The sequence below is a fragment of the Grampus griseus genome, assembly GCF_964374135.1.
Source record: "Grampus griseus genome assembly, chromosome: 2".
Taxonomy (NCBI): domain Eukaryota; kingdom Metazoa; phylum Chordata; class Mammalia; order Artiodactyla; family Delphinidae; genus Grampus; species Grampus griseus.
In genome coordinates, this window is record NC_139018.1 from 93,281,599 (window position 1) to 93,304,286 (window position 22,688).

At 36.6% G+C, this 22,688-nt stretch overlaps 1 protein-coding gene across 3 annotated transcripts in view; it reads right to left on the reverse strand.

Moving 5' to 3' along the window:
- The window catches only part of GABPB1 (GA binding protein transcription factor subunit beta 1), a gene marked incomplete at its 3' end in the record, with an annotated part of 79,858 nt that overhangs the window by 20,354 nt on the left and 36,816 nt on the right, over positions 1-22,688 (reverse strand). The window contains exons 2-6 of one of the 3 annotated variants that reach the window (XM_082649025.1): positions 14,845-14,952; positions 8,712-8,879; positions 6,902-7,096; positions 5,552-5,663; positions 5,051-5,164 (exon numbers count right to left, since the gene is read on the reverse strand). In XM_082649025.1, coding sequence (XP_082505151.1) covers positions 5,051-5,164; positions 5,552-5,663; positions 6,902-7,096; positions 8,712-8,879; positions 14,845-14,952 — 697 coding nt within the window. Of the gene's footprint in view, positions 1-5,045; positions 5,165-5,515; positions 5,664-6,901; positions 7,097-8,711; positions 8,880-14,844; positions 14,953-22,688 lie in introns of those variants that run through there. The other 2 variants (XM_082649024.1, XM_082649026.1) reach the window with 2 other exon arrangements.

Consider the following 22,688-nt stretch of genomic DNA (forward strand, 5'->3'; position numbering starts at 1 on the left):
ACCCAGCAATCCCACTACTGGGCATATACCCTGAGAAAACCATAATTCAAAAAGAGTCATGTACCAAAATGTTCATTGCAGCTCTATTTACAATAGCCCGGAGATGGAAACAACCTAATTGTCCATCATCGGATGAATGGATAAAGAAGATGTGGCACATATATACAATGGACTATTACTCAGCCAGCCATAAAAAGAAACAAAATTGAGCTATTTGTAATGAGGTGGATAGACCTAGAGTCTGTCATACAGAGTGAAGTCAGTCAGAAAGAGAAAGACAAATACCGTATGCTAACACATATATATGGAATTTAAGAAAAAAAAATGTCATGAAGAACCTAGGGGTAAGACAGGAATAAAGACACAGACCTACTGGAGAACGGACTTGAGGATATGGGGAGGGGGAAGGGTGAGCTGTGACAAAGCGAGAGAGAGGCATGGACATATATACACTACCAAACGTAAGGTGGATAGCTAGTGGGAAGCAGCCGCACAGCACAGGGATATCAGCTCGGTGCTTTGTGACTGCCTGGAGGGGTGGGATAGGGAGGGTGGGAGGGAGGGAGACGGAAGAGGGAAGAGATATGGGAACATATGTATATGTATAACTGATTCACTTTGTTATAAAGCAGAAACTAACACATCATTGTAAAGCAATTATACTCCAATAAAGATGTAAAAATAAATTAATTAATTAAATAAAATTAAAAAAAGAAAGCCATTCCTCTCTCCCACATCTTTTCCTTAGTAGAGATTCACCTATGCACCCCATAAACAGTTGAATAAATATTAAATTACACATAAAAATGAAATAAATAAGAAATATATATTATTCAAGCAAATCTTTGCTGTAGTACACTCACAATCTTTAGATATTTACTATACAGTCTATTAGTAGTAAGAAATAGAACTTTTAAAATTTGGGTCAAATTCTTAAATTTTGGTGTGCCATAGGATCACTTTTGAGAGCATGTTAAAATTATGGATGTCACGGTCCCACCCTAAAGTTACTGAATCAGAATCCACTGGGGTAGAATTGGGGCAAATGATTGTTGAGAAGGTGATTTTGATTCACACAAAATTTAAGAATGCTGCTCTTGTTGATATTATATTAATTCAAACTAACTGAGAGGAGTTCAAATTAGCAGAAAACTTGAATCACAGAATATTTAAAGTAACACAGCCTTCTAATCATTGGGTACATAAATTAACAAGATAATTTCCAACTATTTCCAAGCAAAAATTCTACTAGTTTGTTTGAAGAACCTAGGGGCAGGACAGGAATAAAGATGCAGACATAGAGAATGGACTTGAGGACATGGGGAGGGGGAAGGGTAAACTGGGACGAAGTGAGAGAGTGCCATGGACATATATACACTACCAAATGTAAAATAGCTAGCTAGTGGGAAGCAGTTGCATAGCACAGGGAGATCAGCTCGGTGCTTTGTGACCACCTACAGGGGTGGGATAGGGAGGGTCGGATAGGGAGGGTGGGAGGGAGGGAGACACAAGAGGGAAGAGATATGGGAACATATGTATATGTATAATTGATTCACTTTGTTATAAAGCAGAAACTAACACACCACTGTAAAGCAATTATATTCCAATAAAGATGTTAAAAAAATAATAATAATGTAAAAGAGGACAATTATTATATTAATGTTAGAGATGCCTGATACTTCTGAATTATTCCACTCCAAAATTATGAAGGATGTTTTAAACAAGTATCTTGAAAACTGTGTCTGCATACGTTTAAAGGCTGTAAATTTTTTCACTGATTTGTTTCAAAATGAGTAAGGTAATTTCATGTATCAAAAGACAGTTGTATCCTCCCTTTAAAAGAAATTAAAAATAAATAACTTAGTATTTTGATTTATGTATCACTTTCTTATGAGTTTGCTGAGTGTGAGTAGTCCTTTATATTAACCCAGGATATATTAATAAAATATTTCTGAAACCTCAGAGCTGAAAACTAAACCTCAGTCAATGATCAATGATAATATCTTAATTCAGATGACTATTGCGAGATGAGATAATACACGTAAAGCACTTAGCATAATAACAAGCTTATAGCAAGAACCCTATACATATTAATCATTATTTTTCTATAATTCATCATGCCAAGTTAAATTTATGACTTACATCAAGTGTTTCATGTTTTTCTGGCCTGGCCTGGACCTAGATAGACCTAATGATTATTTAATATAATTATGCACATTAGCATAGGCCTGTGGGCTCAGGAACTGAAATAAAAACTCCCAAAAAACCAATTTAATAAAAATGAACATTAGCAACAAACTCTTCAGGGTATACTGAGATTTATCAAATTTTTTTTTCTATCAAACAGACAAAGAATCATGAAAAGTATGCATGGAGATTAAAAATTTAACAAGTTAAATGCTTGGAAAAATAAAGTTTTATGAGAAAAGAATAAAACTGGAAATATTTACATAAAAAATGCTAGTAAGGAAGCAATTCAATCATCAAACAGTGACAATCTGAAGTTATATTTGCTTGTAACATCAAGAAGACATTTCGTTTCACAATGAAAGCATTATACTAGACTGATTTCCTTTATGATGTTCCCATTGGACTAACATTAAGATTTGTTTTATATGTCAAAGATAGTCCTAATGTAAACATGAAAGAACTATTTAAAGCCATAGTTCAAATGAAACAGCATGGTATTCTAGACTATCATGAGTACCTCCCCTCTGTATATAGGACCATGTCAGCCAGTTAGCTTCCATTTCAAATGCAGTCCATTTGCTGCTACACTGGCTATTTATTATCAGAAGATGTATTTACTGTACTACTTATCCAGTAAAAGAAAAGAATAAGAGCAGTACCAGTTAGTGTACTGATGGTTCTTATATTTTTTTTCAATCATTTAAAAAGGGCAAACAGGAGAACATTTATTTCAAAAGACTGCTCCAAAAGATACACCTCAGAAGTAAAACTAGGAATAGCGATGCTTTTGTTTCATACAAGACAAAGTGATGATTACACAAATATTTATTCCTATCACAAACCAAATTATAAACATTCTAGAAGAGACTCGGCCACTGATCACCTGAAGAAACTGCGTAGAGGAAACAGTATATTTAGTGGTCACAGACACACAACTTGGGAATCAGTCAGACCTTGAGCACAAACTTCCTTTCACCACTTAATAGCCATGCTACATTAGGCAAAACTATTTAACCTCCGCAAACCTCAATTTCATCATATATAAAATGGCAGTACTACTTCATTTCCCAGATCCTGAGATGTCCTTGAAAAAACATATAAACATTTCTAAATCAGGATGAGTCTGACAAATAATGTTAAAAGAAACTGGACGGCCAAGAGGCAGAGAAATAACTTGACTGAGCATGTGCAAACTGACCTGCGAGAAGATATTTCTTTATGTGATTACACAACTCAGCTGAGTTGTTTATACTGGCGGCAATGTACTCACCTGAATTTTAACTTAATTTAAGCTCTTAAAATACCTTCAGAAAGATTTCACTATGATGTAGTATTGAAATAAAAAAATTGTTGTGCTCACAGAAGACTGTAAGTCACATGCAATAAAAATCAACTAAAATTGTCAATTCTCTCACACTAGACCACACATAACATTTTCAAAGGTAGAAGTTAGAGAAGTTGGTATGACCAATTTGTGGAGTCAAACATCTAAATGTAAAAACTTCGAGCTGACTTTGAAGAAAAGATTAATTTTCAGAGATATGTACTTTAATAAAGGCAAAAATTTTACAAGTTTAATCAAATAGAAATCCACCAATGAAATTAATTTTCTTTGATATACTTATGCAATTACAAAGGTGCTGAAGAGATCCAGGCATAGGTCATAAAAGCAGCATGTCAATAGGATGATACACGTAGCTGTTAATGGCCAAAAGTGATTCAGAAAAATCTTAAGACTCCCAAATATAAAGGTTTAGATTCAAACATTGATTACAATGCTAAAGAAGCTGGAGAATGAATAAATGTTTACTATTACTAGTTGAGGGGCATAGGGGGAGAGAGGGGGGAGGGAGGGGGGAGGGAGGGGGGAGGGGGGAGACGGAGGGAGAGAGGGAGAGAGAGGGGGGAGAAAGCCGAGAGATAAGTAACCACCCCCCCACCACCAAAAAATACATCATCCAATCATCACCTTGAAGAGTCAAATCCAGTAATATCTACCTTCGATCTTTTTGGTGAGGATTAAATGAGACGTGTAAAACATCAGCCATAGTGCATAGCACACACAGTAAACATGCAGCGAACTGTTGCTGTTATTATTATTATTAGTCACATTTTGAAAAAAAATTAAATAATGACAACAAATTATTCTTTACTTTCTTAAGCATTGGTCCAAATAAAATGGCTTAAACTACAGTAAGAAAAATAATTTTGTGGAGTCTTTTAAATTCCCTAATTAAAAAAATATTTTACTTACATAATTATAGCAAGAATTATTTTGGTTAAGTATAAAGGTAAACCTTATCAAACCAGCTATTAATACTGTTTGTAATCATTTAACCCCAAGTTATACTTTAATGGTGGTTGTTGGTGTGCTATTTCCTAGTTTTGTCAGTCACTAAGATTTTATGTCATTCTAATAGAGCTGCCAAAAATTAAAAGTTATGAAAAAGACAGCAGGTTCATATATACTTAGCTAATTTATTTATACAAAAAGTCAGAGTAGTAAAACAAAGCCAAATGGGGTACACAGACATGTTTTCTGTGAACCACACAAGTTTGTTTTTAATTTTAATTAATTTTAATCTTAATTTAATTTTAAATAATTGCCAAGATTTAATGTTCTTTTAAAAATCCAGATTTTCAGCTTCCGTTGAAAAAAACAGAGTCTGGCAACACTAACTGAGCATTTTACTATAATCAGTTAGAGCTGAGTAGGAGATGCACCCTTGCCCCGCCCCACTCTCCTCAGATGGCCATAACCTCAACCCTGCCCCCTTTAGTCTTTTAAATTTCCTTCCTGGCCTGTGCAAATATTTGAATCTCCAACTTTCGATGTACACATTTGACTCGTTTTTCTAACCTGGAGTTTCTGAAGAATTGGACAATGGAGCAGATGCTTCAGCTAAGGCAGCTAATGTAGCTAATACTGATGTAGAGGAGTTTCCAAATTGAACAGCAGATACACCCGTTTCATCTACGATAAAGGAGAAAACATGTTTGAATTTTTAAGGAATTTAATCTAGTGAATTTTTCTGATCATCTGTTTTACTTTATTCAACTCTTAAATGAAGCTTAGATAATATTAGTTTTGTGAAAAATGAGCTTGGATAGCATTAACTTTTGAAAGGTAATACTGCAGTACATTTTGCAATATCACCTTTCTTTAGATTATTTTGCCTCATAAAAATTTTTTTGCCAATTATAACAAAGAAAACCAAGGTGGCTGATATAATCTTACCCTCATTCTCCAACAGTCCTTTCTTAAAAGGATGAATACCTACTAAAGCATAAAATCCCAACAGCTATCCTATATGCATCTCAATACCTGTTGCCTTGGATGAATTTTCTGAAGATACCAGACCTGTTAGGTTCACCACCCCTCCAGGTCCAATGATAAACTGTGGTGTTGCAGCGTGTATCGTCACAGTGTCGGGACTCTCTGGGTTTGTGTTGATTTGGTTCTGCATAGCAATCTAGAGGACAAATTACCACAGTGTTTTCAGAATTATAACCAGAACATATAGGACAGACTTTTAATGTAACATCCTGTAATCTAAGAATCATATAATACAAATGGAAATCTTTGTTTCTGGTCTACTGAAAGTATAGTGGTAAATCATAGATATGTATTTATATCCTGAGTTCCCCTATTAGGTAAAGCAGCAAAATCCCATGTGAGGCGAAGTAGGTATCTGAAAGGATTGTATAGAACTCAGTTGAGTGAATTCCCTGGTGGTCCAGCAGTTAGGACTCTGCGCTTTCACTGCCAAGGGCATAGGTTCAATCCCTGGTCAGGCAACTAAGATCCCGCGAGCCACGCGGTGGGGCCAAAAAAAAAAATCTGTGTTCTATATATAAATAGAACACAGTTGAAAGATATTCTGCTGCCCTGCAGCTACAGAAATTAAATTACTTAAATCAAATTATGTTCTCTACTATATTCAGCAATATATAACACTACCTATATAAAGCACATCCTTCTCAGTTAATTGTCCTCCATCCTCAACCCTAGGCTCCAAACTGCACTCTTGGGAGTAAAAGAATTGGAAGAAGCACAGCAAAATTTATTTTCCTGAACACATAACATCTTTTAAGTAACTAGATGAAGTTCAACAGACTCAGATAGTCTTAGAGAAGAGTTCTACTGGGAAGGAGAACAAGAAGATAGGCAAGAAGACGCAGTAAGTAAAGAAGAAAATTTACATCAATGTTGTCTAGCTAAAGAAAAGAGAAGTAATGTTGGTTAGTAGGAAAACTTGTCCAAAAACCATAAATAACTATGTTCACAAACAGATTTTTTTGAGGATGGTGAAAAAATAAAAGAAACCAATCAGAATGATGAAGACTGCATCACTCACTGAGGGGACATGATTATGATTCCTAAAAAAAAATGTTAGTGGAAGTATAACAGACTTGAAAAACCATAAGGTATCCAAACATGCATCAAAATAATTAATAGACTAAAATGTATAGAAGGGAATTCAGAACCTTACAAACACTGAAAGTAATCACTTTATCTAATCTTCTAATGTTACATGCAAAGACTGTGGTCTTACAATTAGGAAAATGAACAGCAATGAACAAAGAGGAAGTGAAAAAGGAATAGGACTGTCCAAAATAAGTCCAAAATGAAAAACTACAAGCTAAATAGTTCAAATCATCCATATGACAGAGATCCTTTTATTTTCTTAAATTAAAAGCCAAAAGTTACCTGTAGTATCTCTGCTAAATCTTCATTCCCATTGTCTATTGAAATATCAAACGCAGTTTTACAAAATTTACTTTGCGTGTGTACATCAGCACCATATTTGATTAAGAGTTCCACCACCTCTTGATGATTGTGTTCTGTGGCCCAGTGTAGAGCTGTCATCTTCAACATGTCCTTTGCATTGACATCAGCGCCATGCTATACAAATATTTCAAAATAAGAAATTTCTAAAATACGAAATATAAAGAAGTCCTGATATGAAAATACTAGCCACTGTGCTTTAAACCAAGACTTTGCTACTAATATGACCAACTCTTTATTTTTGTGTGTTGAATGATCTACATGTTCCAGGAATCACCACACATCTGTCACGTAATCAGTTTCCTATCATGTTGGCTTTCCTAATTGCATTCCTTCTAATTTCTTAGGCGTACAGCAATTATTTTTTCAGTCATCCAGCCATGAGTATGAAGGGCTAGAATGGCATAAGGTGCGAAGGAAAACTATGAACATTCCTCCAAAACCCTCCAGCTCCTTATTTACACAAAAATATCCCTTGCTTTCAAAACCAGTGCAATATAATGAATTAACAGGGAGCTATCAAGAGATACACTATCCATTACGGTTGTCACTAGACACGTGTAGCCGAATACAGTTATGCTGTGCATGTAAATACACACTGGAATTCAAAGACCTCACACCAAAAAAAGGATGTAAAACATCTCAATAATTTTTAAATTGATTTCATGTTGAAATTATAATATTTTATATATACCGAGTTAAATAAAATATAATATTAAAATTATTTTGTTTTTACTTTTTTAATGTAGCTATACAAAATCTAGAATTACACATGACTTGTACTTGTGGCTTATATTGTATGTTTTTTGGATAAGTTGATCTAGAGGCCAGAATAAAAAGAATTAAGAATATCTAAATCTATCACTCTCTGTTTCAGAATTTTCTCTTTGGCATTTAGATGATTAAAGAAAAAGCCCTGCCTGTATTATTTGTTTGTTAATTATTCAAGCCTAACATTCCCTTCCATGTGCGTTTTAAATATGTTGAGTAAGACAAAGCTGTAGTCCCTCACCACAGCAAAGACCAAGATCTAAGAAGTCAATTGTCTGACTTAACTAAAAACATACAATGAGGAAGCTTTTCCCCCCACAAAATAACACTTTAAAATAATTTTCACTCAAATGAATGCTTACACACAAAAAATGAGATAACATGGGGGAAAAAAGTAGACATTCAATAAAACAGAGACAGGCTCAGACCTGGGACCCTTTGCTGCAGTGCTTGCACCTGGACAAACATCTCCTCCAGCGACAGAATACAAAGAAACTAATATAAGGGACTAAAAATAACTGCGTGCATGTGCAGTTGGGGCAAATTATGAACAATTAAGATACAAAAGACCAAAAACCCAACTGCCACTTCTGCCAACTTCCAAACCCACTTGGGAGCAAAAGCAGGGTACTGCATACAGCACCACTAAGGGGGTGGGCAGACCACCCAAGCCACCCTTGCCACGTGACCCCTGGACTGGCCCCTACCCTCACTGCATTTAAGGGACCAGCTCCTCCCCTGTCAGGGAGCGAGCAAGGGAACCTGATACTTGTTTTCGCTCCCTAGTGCTACAGCACAAGTCCTAATAAAGCCTTGCCTGAATTACTTGTCTGGCCTTAAGGAGTCCAAGAACCCTGTCAGTAACAAAACTAGTTCCCTTCTCCCTCTTATAAAACCACTATGGTTTTATAGCCTTTGGGGTCTTACTTTCAAAAGCAAAGTGCAAAAAGAGAACACATACCTTAAGCAAAACCTCCACTATGCTGGCATGGCCCTCAGAAGCTGCCATATGCAGCGGCGTTCGGTCCACTTTGGTTCTGGCATCCCTACTTACACCGGCTCGGAGTAGTACTTCTGTGGTGGAATAATGTCCGTACTGTGCTGCCAGATGAAGTGGAGAAGTTCCAAGCTATACCACAAGAAAAAAAATCCACATCTATAGTCATTTTAAAATATACTTCTATCTTCTACTTTATATATTCTGTTTACAGAGCAAACAGATTCTCTTTATATCAAATGTTTACACAGTAACTCAAAACTGAAAAGGAATAATTTTTGCTGATCACAGTCTCTTCATAGGGGCCTTCAAGAATTCCCATTCATTTCTCAGTGAGGAAGAAATGACAATATTTCATTTAATTCAAACTTGCTTTCTTTATTTTGTTATCAGATAGTCTAAACAAAATTAATTTCATCAGGAAATAGACATAATTAGGGTCAGAAATTTTTGAGCATTAGAAAGTTTTCCTCACACCATTCACACAAAACTTTTCATCTATGAAATTCACATCAAATAATTGTAACAGTGTACATTTTTACATTAAACTATTTCTAGGACTTAAAAATAAATTAATTAAAGCACCTCAGTGATCTTTTTAAAGGAGTTCATATAGTCATTTTTCAAGGAAAAAATCTGATGTGAGGTGCACTTGCCAAAGGTGAGTTAAGACGGAACCAAAACATGCAGCAGAAACTAACACAACATTGTAAATCAACTATTCTCCAATGAAAATTTTAAAAAACGAACCAAAAGAGAGCCCAGTTCTCCTGAAATTGGTTCCATGTGGCCTAGTCATGCTACATTCAAAATATACAGAAGTACATACTAAAATGTGAAGAAGAGCCTTATCAGGGGTATAATTTTGTGTGTGCGTGTGTGGTACGCGGGCCTCTCACTATTGTGGCCTCTCCCGTTGCGGAGCACAGGCTCCGGACACTCAGGCCCAGCAGCCATGGCTCACGGGCCCAGCCGCTCCGAGGCATGTGGGATCCTCCCGGACCGGGGCATGAACCCGTGTCCCCTGCATCGGCAGGCGGACTCCCAACCACTGCGCCACCAGGGAAGCCCAGAGGTATAATTTTTAATAGGTGAAAACTAGAATTACATTATATCACATGCACTTAGAAGCACAAAAAGTCCCTACAACTCTCTGATTACCAAGCCACTCATGTTCTAAAGAACCAAGATAGTTCACTAGAACATGCAATTTGCTAAGACCACTGCTGTAATAATAGCAACTAAGGTTTTTATTTAAGCACTTTCCATAGCAAGCACTATTCTAAGACCTTTACACCTATTGTATCATTTAATCTCCTCAAAACACAGGTACTATTACTATCCTCATTTGGCAGTAAAAGAAACTAAGGCATGACCAGGGGATAAGGGGGGGATAAACTGGGAGATTGGGATTGACATATACACACTACCATATATAAGACAGATAACTAATTAGAACCTGCTTTATAGCATAGGGAACTCTATTCAATATTCTGTAATGGCCTATATGGGAAGAGAATCTTAAAAAAAAAAAAAAAAGAGTGGATATATGTATAACTGATTAACTTTGCTGTTCACCTGAAACTAATACAGCAATGTAAATCAACTATAATAAAAAGTTTTAAAAATTTTAAGAAAATAAGTAAGGCACAAAGAGGTTACTAATTTGCCTGAAGTCACACAAGTAAGAGTCATAATACAAAGCTAGGTATGTGCTCTCAATATATGGTAAAAATGGAAATCATTTACCCTGGGAATAATTATTTTATTACTATTAAAAGCCTTGTATTTTTAAGGGAAGGTCATTCCTGCAGATTAAAGAAGATTTTTAAACAATCCTTTCTTCCTCCATGCTCTATCATACTTTTCTAAAACTGGCCCTTTCTATACTCTTAAATTCTAATATTTAATGAAATATCTCCATAGCCTATTTAGCAACCATGAGTTCTGCTCAGTGTGATAAAATGGTTTCTTTTGTAATTTTTTCTTCTCGAGACCTTACCTTTTTGGTTGATGATACAAAATATATATATACGTACATATATGTAGTTTGAAGGAGGAAAATAAGGTAAATACCATCACAGTCTATAAATAAAACATAACCAGCAATTTAGAATCTTCCCACGTGCCACTCCCTAATAAGCCCCTCCCCCAACCCCTGAGGTAATTACTAGTCTGAATTTTGTAATAAAGATTGCTTTACTTTGCTTTTTAAAAAATTACTATGTATCCCTAAATAATATACTTTGGTTTTGCCTGCTCTGAACTTTATTTAAATAGAATCACATTGCATGTATTTCTCTGAGACTTGCCTTCTTTGGCTTAATATCATAAGATTCACCCACATTGATGAATATAAGTATAGTTCACTAATTTTCTCTGCTCTATGATTTTCTACCAAATGAATAAGCCATAATCAATTTAGCCAATCCACTGTTGAGCATTAAGGTTTCCAGTTTTTTATTATGAATAATGCTGCTACTAAAAACAGTCTTATACATGAACAAGAACTTCCCTTGGAAATATTCTTAGAAGTTCAATAGTTATGCCAGAGGGTATGTACACATTTAAATCTACTAGGTACTGCCAAACTGTTCTCTAAAATGTTTCTATCAATTTATGGATCTCCTCACCAACGGTTGGTGCTGAAAGACTTTTTTGTTTAGTTTTTGCTTATCTGATGGATAAGCAATAGTATTTCATGATTTTACTTTGCATTTGCCCAATCATTAATGTAGCTGAGCATCTTTTCACATTTATTGGTTATTCAAACATTCTCTTTAGTCAAGTACCATATCAAGTCATTTGCCCTATCTTCTTTGTCTTGTTTTTCATCACTGTCATGGGAATCCCTATGTATTATGGACACTAATTCTCTTAAGATTTTTGTCTTTTTTTTTCAGGGTTTATAGGTATTTTTTTAATTGAAGTATAACTGATTTACAATACTATATTAGTTTCAGGTGTACAGCATAGTGATTCAGTATTTTTATAGATTATACTCCATTTAAAGTCATTACAGGGGCTTCCCTGGTGGCGCAGTGGTTGAGAGTCAGCCTGCCGATGCAGGGGACACAGGTTCGTGCCCCGGTCCGGGAAGATCCCACATGCCGCGGAGCGGCTGGGCCTGTGAGCCATGGCCGCTGAGCCTGCGCGTCCGGAGCCTGTGCTCCGCAACGGGAAAGGCTACAACATTGAGAGGCCCGCGTACCGCAAAAAAAACCCCAAAAAACAGTCATTACAAAATAATGGCTACAATTCCCTGTGCTATACAATATATCCTTATTGCATATATATTTTATACATAGTAGTTTATATCTCTTAATCCTATACCCTATTTCATCCTTCCCCACTTTACTCTCCCCACCAGCAACCACTAGTTTGTTTTCTGTATCTGTGAGTCCAGTTTCTGTTTTGCTATACACATTTGTTAATTTTTTAGACTCCACAAATAAATGGTATCATACAGTATTTGTCTTTCTCTGACTTATTTCATTAGGCATAATACTCTCCAGATCCATACACATTGCTGCCTGCAAATGGCAGAATTTCTTTCTTTTTTATGGCTAATAGTCCACTGTACATGTACATACCACATCATCTTTATCCATTTGCCTGTTGATGGACACTTGGGTTGCTTTCATATCTTGATTATTGTAAACAGTACTTCTATGAACATTGGGGTGCACGTATCTCTTCGAATTAGAGTTTTCATTTTTTCCCGATATATACCCTGGAGTGGAATTGCTAGATCATATGGTAGTTCTATTTTTAGCTCTTTGTGGAACCTCCACACTGTTTTCCATAGGGGCTGCACCAATTTACATTCCCACCAACAGTGCACGAGGATTCCCTTTTCTCCATATCCTTGCCAACATTTATTTGTAGACCTTTTGATGATAGCCATTCTGACAGGTGTGACGTGATATCTCATTGGTATCTTGAAGGCTCTTTTTGTCTTGATGTACTACGGGATCACTATGATGTGTCTAGATATAGATTATTTTTATTGATTCTGCTGGAGATTTTCTGGGCTACTTAAATCTGTGAGCTGCCATCTTTCATCAGTCTTGGAAAAGCTAAACCATTATCTTTTAAAATTACTTCATCCCTATTTTCACTCTCCTTGTGGATTTATGATTAGATATATGTTAGACTTTCTAATACACTAGGCTTCATGACTCCTGACATCTTTTATATTTTTTTGTTTTTCTCTGCACCGCATTCTGAATGATTTTTTTTTTGTTTTTCAGTTTACTAATTTTCTCTTCAGCTATTCCTAATCTGCTATTAAAATCTTATCTAAAGTCCTTATAGGTCTGCTTATGTTGTCAGTTGTTCCAGTGGGTTATTGTCCAAGCTGCCTTGTGTCCTTGTGTGTTCAGTTTTTGTTGGGTTTTTTTCTTCGTTTGGCCGCACCACGTGGCATGCGAGATCTTAATTACCCGACCACAGATCAAACCCACACCCCCTGCAGTGGAAGCACGGAGTCTTAACCACTGGACTGCCAGGGAAGTCCCAGTGTTCAGTTATTTTTGACTGTTCATTTTCCTTGGAATTTCATTTGTAGATATGAAGCCTGGGAGGAAGGTAGGTTCCTCCAAAAAGGATATTCATTTGCTTGTGTCAGGAACCAAGGGTAACCTCTAGTCCAAAGATAATTTTAAATTCATTCTTCAGTTCAGAGTTTTGCAGAATACATAAGTATTTATGAGTTAAGGCCACAAATGTGTGCAAAGGATGGCTTTTGACTCCAAATTCTCGTCAACAACATTTTTCCTCTCTCCATTTGGTACCTTAGTTCAAGCCAGTTCATTTGCCTTGCAGTATCCTAACAACAGGGGCAGGGGCAGGGGCAGGATCAGATAGGAGGATGGAGGGGGTATTTCTGGTTTACCCTTACAATGAAGGTACATCTCTTTAGGATTCCAGTATTATGGGGAAAGGATCTCTAGGAGACTTCCCTCTATGAGCAGTCTCAGGTCTTTATCTTAAGTAACCTATGCCGGGGAGGTAGAACACCAACTGGCAAATTTACTGAGTTAGCAAATGTTCTAAGGGTGAAATTTCTCTGGGTTATGGCCTTTGCTTAGTTTTTCAGCTTGATAATCCCTTACTTTCTTTCTAACTCATCAGTGCCCTTAAGATTTTTTTTTAATATACTCAGTCAAAAAATCTTTATCTTTTAAAGACAGATGCTGAAAGCTATGGATGAAACAAAATGGTTCCTGAAATTTACTTTAAAATAATACTAAACAAAGAAAGTAAATGGGGTTATAGAGGAAATAAGATTCATTTGATTTGATAATTTTTGAAGGGTATACAGGGGTTGATTTATGTTTGAAATTTTCCATAATAAAAAAAAATTGTTTTGAATGAAAATTTAAAAAGAACATGGAACAAGTAAGCTAAAAACAACAAAATCAAAACTCTGGAGTTTTTAGTTGTTACCAGTGGGAGAGTTAATCCATATTCCTAACCCTCCACATTCCCAAGAATATCCCTTTTGATTTACCTGCAGAATTAAACAGAGTTATGGTTTCTGTCTTCTTCACAATTGCCTTCTGTAATTACTAAGAACTCCTTCTCATTCCTTTCTTCCTTCTGAGTGATGTTTGCAATAGTTTTACAAGTATCAATTGAAATGCAAACATTTTTCCTTTTTTAGAATCAATTATAACATTAACACCAAATTTGCTTTTTCTGAATTGTAAATTCTACCTGTGCTATTTATAAGGCCTTTAAATTAAATCCCAAGCAGCTACATTTTACATTCATCCTACATTACTGAATTCCGTAATTTAAAGAAAAACCCATGTGTGGACAGAATATTTGGATAAGGTGGTCTATTATAAAAAAAAAGTATATGAACCATTCTCTTTAAAAGCAAGCTATAATTCTAAAATTGCAAACAAATTTGCAAAAAAATTAAATTTTCACCACTTATAAACACAATACTGACTAAACTTTTAACTGGAAAAATTCAAAAATGAGAGGAAGAAGAAGAAGAAGGAGGAGGAAGAGGAGGGGGAGGAGGAGGAGGAGGAGGAGAAAACAAAAAACAAAAAAACCCCACAACATTAAAACCATTCTTTACCCAGTCTGTAGTAAAAGGAGCTCCATTAGCCATCAAAATACGAACTTCATCATCTTGACCTGCTCGAGCCGCTTCTAAAAGCTTCTTTCCCAAATCTACCAGGGACATCTAAACAGAACATAGATGAATTTAACATCTCCATTTATACATTATGACATAATTTTTTCCCTTCTATCTTCACTAATAAGTCAGTTCTCAATTAGACCTTCAAAAGGTTGTGATATAGTTCCTCTGAAACTACAGATCATATAAAAGCAATTTTTATTTGAATTTTGGGAACAGATTTTTCTTTCTTATCAAATTTTTAACTAGGATAATAAAATTAATTTGAATTCTCCGAACACAGCTGGTAAAAAATAGAAGAGGTAAGTGGCAAAGAAAGCTTGTCTAAAATTTAAAACTAGCAACAAACTGTTTTCACTGGAGGAGTTGCAGCAATAAAGTTTTCTCACAAATGTAAATAGAAATAAGGTAAATATATTATCCTCTTTAAGTGGTACAAAATTTAAAATAAATCTACCATAAATTTTTTTAGCAACAGTGAATGTGCTCAGAATTTGAAAATAAGTATTTTCAACCCTCATACAGGCAATGTGCATGTAAGTTCTTTCAGAAAAAGGCACAATTCAGGGCTTCCCTGGTGGTGCAGTGGTTAAGAATCCACCTGCCAATGCAGGGGACATGGGTTCGAGCCCTGGTCCAGGAAGACCCCACGTGCTACAGAGCAACTAAGCCCATGCACCACAAGTACTGAGCCTGCGCTCTAGAGCCCGCAAGCCACAACTACTGAGCCTGCGTGCTACAACTACTGAAGCCTCTGCAACAAGAGAAGCCACTGCAATGAGAAGCCCATGCACCGCAATGAAGACCCAATGCATGGGACTTCCCTGGCAGCGCAGTGGTTAAGAATCCGTTGCCAATGCAGGGAACACAGGTTCAAGCCCTGGCCCGGGAAGATCCCACATGCCGCGGAGCAACTAAGCCCGTGTGCCACAACTACCGAGACTGCGCTCTGGAGCCTGCGAGCCACAACCACTGAAGCCCGCTCACCGCAACTAGAGAAAGCTCGTACGCAGCAATGAAGACCCAATGCAGCCAAAAATAAGTAATAAATAAAATAAATAAATATAAAGAAAAAAAGACCCAATGCAGCCAAATAAATAAATAAAATTTATTTATTTAAAAAAAGGCACAATTCACATTCAATGAAAATAATGAAAAGAGAATCTAACAGTATTATCAATAGAGTATGTGTCTCACTAAGAACCTATAAAGGTAAGTATGCCCCACATCCTGAATACAAGATATCTGAAAATGTCACAGCCTAGGATGGGTGTGTGTGTGTATGTGTGTGCGTGTGTGTGTATGTGTGTTTGTGTCATCTTGAATAAGAAATATTGAAATATGTGTTAAGGAAAGATCATGTCAGGAGTACATAGGGGAAGAAAGATTTGAAAGTATCAGAAATGCTCAAATTCAAAAGATGACACTTCTAGAAGAAGAAAGTTCCCAAATCCAGAAAGACTACTGAGTGACGTTATATGTATCTGGAAGAAAGGCAAACAGGTGGAATTTGAAGGTCGTGGGGATGGGAAGATATGGAACCCCTGAAATTTACACAAGAAAAAATGTGCCTCAGGTATGAATTTGTCTCAAAAAGTGAATACTCTTTGAGTTGAGGGGAAATAAATTATAACAGAGGAATGTCAGGTTGATTAGTATATCCCAATCTGGTATGAACAGGAATTACTCAAGAAAAGAGGGGAAAGGAGTATGTGTGTGAGAAGAACGTTGACAGAGCTTGGAGAGGTTATTTATACCAGAAAGGAACAAAATGCATCACATAATTAGAGGTGTTAGGAAATCTAAAAGGGTTTATTAAAGGTTGATTAAAAAATGTCCCCAAAAGAACACAAGTTTGTGCTTAAATTATTGTATTTTTTAGTAGATTTCATAACACAGAAATAACCAAACATAAAAAGAGTGACCAGGAGCAGATGTTAATACTGGGAGGCTCACACAATGATTAGGTGAGATGTACATGTCCAAAACAGGCATTTGTCACCAAACAGGAAAGAATTTTTTATAGTTGTTCTCTTTGTAAGAATAGAAATAATTCATAATATATCCTATGGTGAAGAATAAGAAAAATAACCACATGCACTTGTGGGTTTTATGTGGGGGGTCTTTTATGCCTTTTTGTGACATTCACAACGTTTTCACCCTTGAATGTCTGATTTCCTTTCCTTTTTCCTCCCATTCTCTCATTCATACATTGGTGGAGTCACTGGAACCCAAAATATTCCTTAATCCCACTAAAAGCACTAAAATCAAGAGATTACTGTTCTTTAACGAAGGATTTTTCCGAGGTAATATGTACCAGCTGGATATAAATTAATAGCATATTCAATAGGCAAAAGAATCAGAAATAATAATGTCCTACTAAAGGCAGAATAAGGTAAAAAAAAACTGATCTCTCTTCTACAGAAATACAGTAAAATCTAAACTGGCCATACTAACAAAGACAGTGTTCTATAGTCTGGATGACCAAATTTTAATATTAACCTGGTTTTACAATGAAGTAAGTATTTCCCCCAAATACACATTTTTAAATATGTCTTACACAGTAATATAAAATCAATCTGCATTCATTCAGCATACATACTGCCAGATGGTTTAAATATCTGGATATCTTTTATGAAGTGGTGGTTTAGGGCTTTTCCTCATTCTTTAGAAATTGGATTGTCTGCCTTTTTCTTAATGATTTGTAAGCATTCTTTTTTTTTTTTTTTTTAAGTTTTCAATTAGCAATAATCGCGCCTCGGATAAACCTCATTGGCTACGATACTGCCACTGCGCAAAGCTGTAAGCATTCTTATATACATTCTGGATATGAGTGCTTTGTCAGATATAATATGTATTATAAATATTTCCTTCCAGAACCCTGATTTCTTGACTCCACATCCATGTTCTTTCCTTGATATCACATACTATCTTGTACAAGTAGATAACTGTCGTCTCATAAAAATACAAATAAAATAATCAAACTAAAATCAAAGATAGCATAAAAATGAATGTAAGAAACATTGAAATATTATTTAAAAGGTCTGATTCGAAAAGAGAAAACAAACAAACAAAAAAAACCACCAAGCACCCAACAGATCAATAGTCAAAGGGCAGACCACATACTTTCTAAAAGAGAAAATAGAAATAATTCACTAAACATGTTCAGTATCACTGATGCTCAAAAAATGTGAACTAAATAACTTTTAAAGTCAATTTGCAATATTTAACAGAAGTTATAAAAAAAATGTAACTTTTGTTAAATATTAGCCTAATCCTAATGACCTAATAAATGACCCCAGTTCTGAAGACCTATCCTAAAGGAAAAATGAAAATATACTGAAACAGATAAAAAATATGTGTGTATGTTTTTATAATGTGAACAAACTAAAGGTAGGAAAATAGTTAACTTGTGGAACCTAACAGAATAGGATGCAGTAATTTAAAATAATATTTTTGAAGTTACATAATAATATTGAAAAGTTATGCCATGTTGAGTGAAAAGACACAAAACTAATTTTTGAACGTCAAAATATGCATATACAGAAAAAAATACTGATAATATTAACAGTTGTTAGGGTGGTATGATTATGGGAAAATTTGCCTCCATTTCACAAAGTTTCTGTAATATCTTCCAAATTTAAACAATGGGGTTTTTTTAAGGGACAAATTGTGTGACTGTTAAATAAGTAAACAGTGACATTACAGAAAGTTATATACTACTGACTTACTAAACAGAAAGAGTGGAAAAAATAAAGACTATGGAGGCTACTAGGGACCTAAAATAGCAAACATATTGATCTGCTTATAAGAACTGCAACAAAACAGTGATGCATTTGAACAAATCAACTTCTTACATAATTCTGCAATTTTCTTAACTATTTAAAACATCATATTTAAGGACCTAGGATGCTTAAGTTACTTTGGTTTTGAAATTCCATGAGAAATACAGGTGTGTAGATTAATGTAGCTAGATACTTTTAAATTGGTGGTTCTCAATGTTAGCAGCACTGCCCCCTAGAGGATCCTCTGGATTTATATAGAGGCATTTTAGGGATTACTGGGAAGAGGGATGGGATGAATACTTTACCAGCAATTAAAAGGCAAGTGCCAGAGATACTAGAGGTCCAACAATGCAGGAAACAATCCGGTATGGCAAAGAATTGTCATATGTCTTGTTGACTTTCAAAGGTCCCACTGAATATATCTAAGACTAGAACTTAACTAATATGTAAACAAAACGAATTTTCCCACATATTAATGCACCCCAAATTTTCTAGACTGCAACAATGCATCTCTTTGTTTTATTCAGAACTTTACTAAGAGTTTTTCACCATTTTGGAAAATCATGTCACCAATGCCAATGCCACTTGGGTATCTGAATCACCAATATGTATTATAATCAGCTTTCACAGCTATCCCATTCACAGTGATTCATAGTCATTCTATGTACAGGCGCAAGCATTTGACTACCTCTTGTTTCATCTAGTGTAGTCTGCTCCAGTACTTACATATTGAAATACACATTTTATTATAAATTGCTTTCCTTCTACTTCTCCTTTACATTAAAATTAGGGCATCATAATGATTTGTTGAAATTGTGCAGATAGATAATATTAACTATGATTTTCATTTCAAGTTAGTAAAATGGGCAATACAAAATATTTATTATAAAAGAGCAATAGAGGTAATAATATTGAAAATCAATGGAAGAAAATACATGTGAGATCAAGTAAGACCAAAATCAAAGATGTTCTAATTTTCTTGTCAAGAAATTTAGTGAAAGTTAAGATGACAAAAATACCAAACTGTAGCAATTTCACTCCTGATTCTCACTGGACAGGAACATGCACATCATAGTAGAATATTTCGGACCCTTAGAGGAACTCAATTGAGTTAGGACAACAAAATTGACCAAGGGGACCATAGTTCCATGTCGAGCCCTCAGTTTACTTAGTTCGTTACCTCTATATTAAATCTTCAGCGATAAAGTGTTGGATTTACATAAGATCAGTTAAAGGCTTAGCAGAAAAGGTTGCTTTTTTGGTGTGGCAAATAAGTTTTCCACAAGCATATGGAGAAGTCTAATTAAATTCAATAAATTTTAATTAATGTTTAAAATACTTACTGAAAATATATTATGTGTATGGTACTGAATGCCATTTAGTTTAACACTCCGTTCTTCTTGAGAAGAAAACCAAAGAACTCCCACTAATAAATTCCACCTTGAATTTCTTTACTACTTCTAAAAAAGCTTATCATATAACCTGATATAAACCATTTTTAACTCCAATTAAAATGTCTTTTAATAAGATCTATAGAGGAAATTCAAACTGTCTATAAACTTGCTACTTTTGCTCAAAAGTACATGCTGAGAGGGCCATCTAGTGGTAACAGGAATTATTACCAATAATTACATTTGCAAAGTTTAAAGTCTATTTTGTTGTGATTTTCTATAATTCATAGTTCGAAGAGCTATTGTGAGAATTATAGCATCTATTGGACATGAAAAATCTCTCTAAGACTACAAAGTACTAGTTCTATGCAAATTGTTATTAGCACTCAAAAAAATAATATGAATAAAAACACTTAGAAAATTTAAGCCTACTATAACATTCTTAATGACAAACTTTGTCTCACTAAAAATTTTAGAATAGGACTTCCCTGGTGGCGCAGTGGTTAAGAATCGGCCTGCCGCAAAACCATAGAGGCGGACGAGGGGAAGATGGGGGAAGAGTAAGACGCAGAGATCACCTTCCTCCCCACAGATACATCAGAAGTACATCTACACATGGAACAACTCCTACAGAATACCTACGGAACGCTGGCAGAAGACCTCAGACCTCCCAAAAGGCAAGAAACTCCCCACGTACCTGGGTAGGGCAAAAGAAAAAACAGAGAAAAAAGAATAGGGACCTGCACCAGTGGGAGGGAGCTGTGAAGGAGGCAAGGTTTCCACACACCAGGAAGCCCCTTCGCGGGCGGAGACTGCGAGTGGCAGAGGGGGGAGCTTCGGAGCCGCGGAAGAGAGCACAGCAACAGGGGTGCGGGGTACAAAGCGGGGAGATGCCCGTACAGAGGATCGGTGCCGACCAGCACTCACCAGCCCGAGAGGTTTGTCTGCTCACCCGCCGGGGCGGGGGGGGGCTGCGAGCTGAGGCTCGGGCTTCAGTCAGAGCGCAGGGAGAGGACTGGGGTTGGTGGCATGAACACAGCCTGCAGGGGGTCAGTGCACCACAGCTAGCCGGGACGGAGTCCGGGGAAAAGTCTGGACCTGCCGAAGAGGCAAGAGACTTTTTCTTCTCTCTGTTTCCTGGTGCGCGAGGAGCGGGGATTAAGAGCGCTGCTTAAAGGAGCTCCAGAGACAGGCGCGAGCCGCGGCTAAAAGCGCGGACCCCAGAGACGGGCAGGAGACGCTAAGGCTGCTTCTGCTGCCGCCACCAAGAAGCCTGTGTGCGAGCACAGGTCACTATCCACACCTACCTTCCGGGGAGCCTGTGCAGCCCGCCGCTGCCAGGGTCCTGGGATCCAGGGACAACTTCCCCGGGAGAACGCACGGCGCGCCTCAGGCTGGTGCAAAGTCACGCCGGCCTCTGCCGCCGCAGGCCCGCCCCGCACGCAGTGCCCCTCCCTCCCCCGCCGCCTGAGTGAGCCAGAGCCCCCAAATCAGCGGCTCCTTTAACCCCGTCCTGTCTGAGCGAGAAACAGACGCCCTCCGGCGACCTACACGCAGAGGCGGGGCCAAATCCAAAGCTGAGCCCCTGGGAGCTGTGAGAACAAAGAAGAAAAACGGAAATCTCTCCCAGCAGCCTCAGAAGCAGTGGATTAAAGCTCCACAATCAACTTGATGTACCCTGCATCTGTGGAATACATGAACAGACAACGAATCATCCCAAATTGAGGAGGTGGACTTTGAGAGCAAGATTTATGATTTTTTTTCCCCTTTTCCTCTTTTTGTGAGAATGTGTATGCTTCTGTGTGAGATTTTGTCTGTATAGCTTTGCTTCCACCATTTGTCCAAGGGTTCTATCCGTCCGTTTTTTTTTTTAAATTTTTTTCTTACTAATTAATTTTAATAACTATTTTATTTTACTTTTCCTTCCTTCCTTCCTTCCTTTCTTCCTCCCTTCCTCCCTCCCTCCCTCCCTCCCTTCCCTCCTTTAGACAATGAATCATCCCAAACTGAGGAGGTGGACTTTGAGAGCAAGATTTATGATTTTTTCCCCTTTTCCTCTTTTTGTGAGAATGTGTATGCTTCTGTGTGAGATATTGTCTGTATAGCTTTGCTTCCACCATTTGTCCAAGGGTTCTATCCGTCCGTTTTTTTAAAAAAAATTTTTCTTACTAATTAATTTTAATAACTTTATTTTATTTTACTATTCCTTCCTTCCTTCCTTCCTCCCTTCCTCCCTCCCTCCCTCCCTCCCTTCCCTCCTTTAGACAATGAATCATCCCAAACTGAGGAGGTGGACTTTGAGAGCAAGATTTATGATTTTTTCCCCTTTTCCCCTTTTTGTGAGTGTGTATGTGTATGCTTCTGTATGAGATTTTGTCTGTATAGCTTTGCTTCCAGCATTTGTCCTAAGGTTCTATCAATCCGTTTTTTGTTTTTTTAAATTTTTTTCTTAATAATTATTTTTTAATTTAATAACTATTTTATTTTACTTTATCTTCCTTCTTTCTTTTATTCCTTACTTCCCTCCTTCCTTCCTTCCTTCCTCCCACCCTTCTTTCCTTCTTTCCTTCTTCCTTCCTTCCTTTTCTTTCTCTTTCTTTCTTTC